The sequence below is a fragment of the Arachis ipaensis genome, chromosome B04, assembly GCF_000816755.2.
Source record: "Arachis ipaensis cultivar K30076 chromosome B04, Araip1.1, whole genome shotgun sequence".
In the NCBI taxonomy this organism is placed as follows: domain Eukaryota; kingdom Viridiplantae; phylum Streptophyta; class Magnoliopsida; order Fabales; family Fabaceae; genus Arachis; species Arachis ipaensis.
In genome coordinates, this window is record NC_029788.2 from 100,827,755 (window position 1) to 100,832,391 (window position 4,637).

Here is a 4,637-nt window from a genome sequence, read left to right on the forward strand (position 1 = left end):
TTTTGGTTTCTCGTAGATAATATATAATATTGCGTGAAAATTTAGGCTAGACAACCTAGGATAAGTTGAATCATGTGTTTGGTGCATATTTACTGGATTTAGTTGACGCTATACGTGTTGAATTGATGTGGTGTAGTTGGATTGATGAAATTATTATATACATGTATGAGTGTGGTGAACATGGTATTGAGTTTGGGATAAAAATGTTTTGATTATTGACAACTGTGGATGATTGATGATGATAGTATGTTGAGATGATGAAATTGATGAACAATGATTGTAACTAGAATGAAGAATTTGAGTGTATTGATGATACTTTTATGTATTGAGGATGAGAAATGGTTGGAAATAGGTAGATATGATTGTGGGGTTGTTTTGGTTATAGAATTATGCTATAGAATTGAGAATTTGGAAAGCATAGGGAATCTGGTATTTTTGGCAAAAAGTAATTTTTAACCAACTTCAACAGATTATAACTTGAGCCTCAGAATTTGGGTTTGAATGAAATTTATTTTAAATTAAAGATAATTTTAAGACCTTTAAAATGGTTTAAAGTTTGTGAAAATCCGAGTTTTGTAGAGGAAGTTATGAATGTTGGAAGTTAGGTGTATAAAACGAATTTTTTAATGACTTAACAGCTTCTGAGGAAAAAGGAGTGTCGCGTATGCGATCTGCAGGCGCGACGCGAGCTATGCTAAATGTTTTACAATCTCGCGTATGTGAGAGTACACACGCGACACAAGCACTCCTCCCTGTTTTGAAATCTCGCATATGCGGAACCCCTATTTTGGCCAAATGTGATGTTTTTTAATGGTTAACCAAGCCTCTAGCTTTTTAAACCTCTTTCACACTTGTTTAAGGTTCGTTAGTGAGTCTTTAAACCTTAGAACGGGATGAGTCTGTTAAATAAGTTGAGGAGATATTTGGGAGGGTTTTGCGAAGTGTTATCTAAATTAATGAGGCATGGTAATGTTGAATAAGAAGTAAATAATGAAGATAATAATAATAATAATAATGAAATGTAGCTGAGTTGAGAGGTGTTTAATGATAAGATTGGTTATGAGAAAGAAGAATAAGGAGAACTGAGTTAATTATGAATTTTGAATGAGATATGATGAGATTGAGATATATGAGACCAGGTAAGTATCTGAATTAACGAGGCGTTGGTAATGTTGAATAAGAAGTAAATAAAGAAGATAATGATAATAATAATGAAATGTGGCTGAGTTAGGAGGTGTTTGATGATGAGGTTAGCTATGAGAAAGAAGAATAAGGAGAACTGAGTTAATTATGAATTTTGAATGAGATATGATGAGATTGAGATATATGAGACCAGGTAAGATGCAGTGCTTCTGTCCACTTGCTCCAGGTAAGAAATGAGGAAGAAGAATGATTGAAAGTAATTATGAAGACAATGATTATGAATGTGAAGTGTGAATGTATGTTCTATTTTGTTTTGTTGCATCACTTTCTCTCTGTTTGTAAAGTGTGTCGGAGATTATATCCCATGAGAATGTCGGGCACTATATCCTAAGAGCGTGGCGGGCGCTATATCCCAAGAGTGTGGGAGCACTTTACCCTAGGAAGTGTGTTGGGCACTATATCCCATGAGTGTGTCGGGCACCATATCCCAAGAATGTGGCGGGTGTTATATCCCAAGAGTGTATGAACACTTTATCACGGGAAATGCGGCAGGCACTATATCCCATGAGTGTGGCGGGTACTATATCCCGAGAGTGTGACGGGCACTATATCCCAAGAGTGTGGAGCATGTCAGAAAGACGATATCTAGCTTAGCTACCAGGTGTGTAGAATTCTGCCAAAGTAACCGACACGTGAGCTCACGGCCAGTAGGACAGGCATACATCATGTGTATTTGTATGTTTTACTTGAGTGTACATTATTTTGGTTTGCTTAACTGTTTTATCCCTGCTTATCTGCTACTTATTCTACTTGCTGTAACTGCTACCTATATCTGTGCTTTTCTTGTCTGTTTTGTTTGTCTTTGCAATTGAGAGATCCCTCGTTTGGCGGAAGTGTGATGAGCATGGTTCTGAAAATCGAACCGGACCGGCCAGTTCAACCGGGTTAACCGGAAACCAGTCATATGGTCGATTCGGTTAACTCTAAAAATCGGCTAGCAAAAAACCGGTCAAAAAACCAGCCGAACCGGCAGTTAACCGGTGAACCGCCAGAACCGGCCAGGTTTTTTAAGGGATTTCCGGTTCATGGCTACACTCAAAACGGCGTCGTTTCTAGTGTCATATATATGACAAAAACACCCTGAAGATTGAAACCCTAGCCGCTATCTCTTACCCTCATCCCACCCCTCTCTTCCTCTCTGAAATTTGATCTCTGGAGAAGAATCCAGCCCCAAACCCCCTTGGAAGCCACAGCCACCATCCTCCCTCTATTTTGTTAATTTGGCTCTGCTCTTGCAAAACCATATATCTTCTTGAAATTAGTATTAATCTCTGCTAGAGGATTGGTTATGAAGCTTCCTCCATCGCTATGAAGCCTGAGTCTATGGCTTCTCAACTCAGTTTCAGCATTCATGTCATCTTGGTGGAGGACTACAGCAAGCAATTGGGTGCCGTCAGATCTAGATAATTGGGAGGATGAATACCGGCTCTGTGTTCTCTTCCAGAACTTAGCGCTTAAAATTTCAGAACCTGGTAGCAAGCAACATGCATACCTAGGAGCACCAGGTTTAGACATTCTTCCACTTGATACGGCCAAATCATAAGAGATCTCATCCAACGCAAACTCAAGGCCTTGCACACGAGTCTCCAGAGAACGCATTCCACTCTCAGATCTTGAACCCAACCCTAATCCTTTTTCCACAGCAACACCCAGCCACCATCCACTCTTCAGATCGGCCCTCTTCTCGCCGTCGCCGTGCTCGGAGCTCTTCTCACCGTCGCATCTCTCTCTTCAAGCTCTCTGTATCTCTTCCACGGTTGCTTACTCATAGTAGCAACCCTTGCTTTCACCTTCATCCTCCGACAGTTGTTGAAGTCCACTGTCCTTCTGACTGAGTTAATTTTTCTAGCTTTGAGCTAATTTTTCTGAAATAATTTTGTTGATTGTTGATGGTTTTTTGTTAATTTTTTTGTTGATTTCTGATTTTATTGTCCAATTGTAATGGATTTTAACTTCTGAATTTCTGGATGTAATTGTTAAATGTTGATTGTGTTCTGAAATTGCATGTATCTTTTAATTTCTGAGTTTGTCTTTTGAATTTCTAGATGTAATTGTTAAATATTGATTGTGTTCTGAAATTGCATGTAACTTTTAATTTTTAACTTCTGAGTTTGCTTCTGAATTTCTAGATGTAATTGTTAAATGTTAATGTGTTTTGAAATTGCATGTATGTTGGTTTGTTGATGTGATTAAAAATTGTATAAATTTTTGTTAATAATTCATATTTAGTTGTTGATTGTATTTAATTTGTGCAAGTTTGTGTTTGTGTTTGTGATGGTTGCTGATTATAAAAATATTTTATATTTAATTAAACCGGTTGAACCCCGGTTGAACCGTTAAACCGTTAAACCAGTCACCTTATCGGTTCATTGACCGGTTCGGTTTTCGGAACCTTGGTGATGAGGGTAGTTCCACCAATGTTTCGGAGGGTTGGAGGAAGCAAAAGTGAAGTATTTAGTTAGGATTAGATTCAGAACTTGAGAACCTTAGACGGTTACCAAATTTCTGGTTTAGTTATTCCTTTAAGTTTAAATCTGAGTGTCGGAGTTCTAGGAATGCCTCTGGCTTTCTCGGGACCTTTTATATTAACTATGCGGGCACCTTTACCATACTAAGAACCTCCGGTTCTCATTCCATACATATATTGTTTTCAGATGCAAAACACAAAACACCGCATTAAGTATTCTGAAGACTCTTAGAAACGAAGAATGATCTTAGGACTCGGTGTTTGTATTTTTGTTTATATTTATATATATGCAATAGATTCTCCACCTTATATCTTATGTTTGTCCCTTGTTTATATATATATAAGTTCTAGCCGATTTTATACATGTTATCCTTTTCCGTTTGACCTTACCTATCTTTCTACGTTTATCCAGTCATGAGTGTTGCGTTGTTCTGTTTGTATTTCATTTAATTTTTCTTCAAGGCTCCTAATTAATTCCATTTTTTAATATATCTATATATGTATTTTCTTTTTAGACGTCGTAATACGTCACCACCTCTTATTTATTTACGTCTTCGGCGTAAAGCTTTGTGTGGTAGGATGTTACATGTTTGTTTTATTGTTTCATTGTATTTTTTTATGTACTTGAGTTTTAATTTATTTGAATATTTTATTTTTTATTTTAAATAATATGTTTCTTTTATTTATAAATTGTTAAATAATTGTGTGAAAAAAATTTAAATAAAAAATTAAAATTAACCAATTGTTTCACAACTTTTTTTTAAAAAAAATTGATATTATTGTCGAATTTATCGAGGGAATAATCCGACAATAATAGTATAGAAAATAACATATTGTGATGCCAACATTATCGTGGAAAAAATTCGCCGGTAATCAAATAATTTTTCGAATAGATAATTCGTTAGACGAAAAAATTCCAATGCTAAATATTTACCGGTGAAATTTATACCGTCTGATTCCTTCTTAC

General features: G+C 36.3%; 1 protein-coding gene across 1 annotated transcript; it reads right to left on the minus strand.

Annotated features, from left to right (window-relative positions):
* Window positions 2,189-2,944, minus strand: LOC110270721 (TORTIFOLIA1-like protein 3). The gene has a single exon (XM_021120200.1). The coding sequence runs from the start codon at window positions 2,800-2,802 to the stop codon at window positions 2,419-2,421; it is 384 nt and encodes a 127-aa protein (XP_020975859.1). The 5' UTR covers window positions 2,803-2,944; the 3' UTR covers window positions 2,189-2,418.

Excerpts from the sequence above, each read along its gene's own strand:
- LOC110270721 (XM_021120200.1), bottom strand. The coding sequence starts at position 2,802 with ATGCGTTCTCTGGAGACTCGTGTGCAAGGCCTTGAGTTTGCGTTGGAT.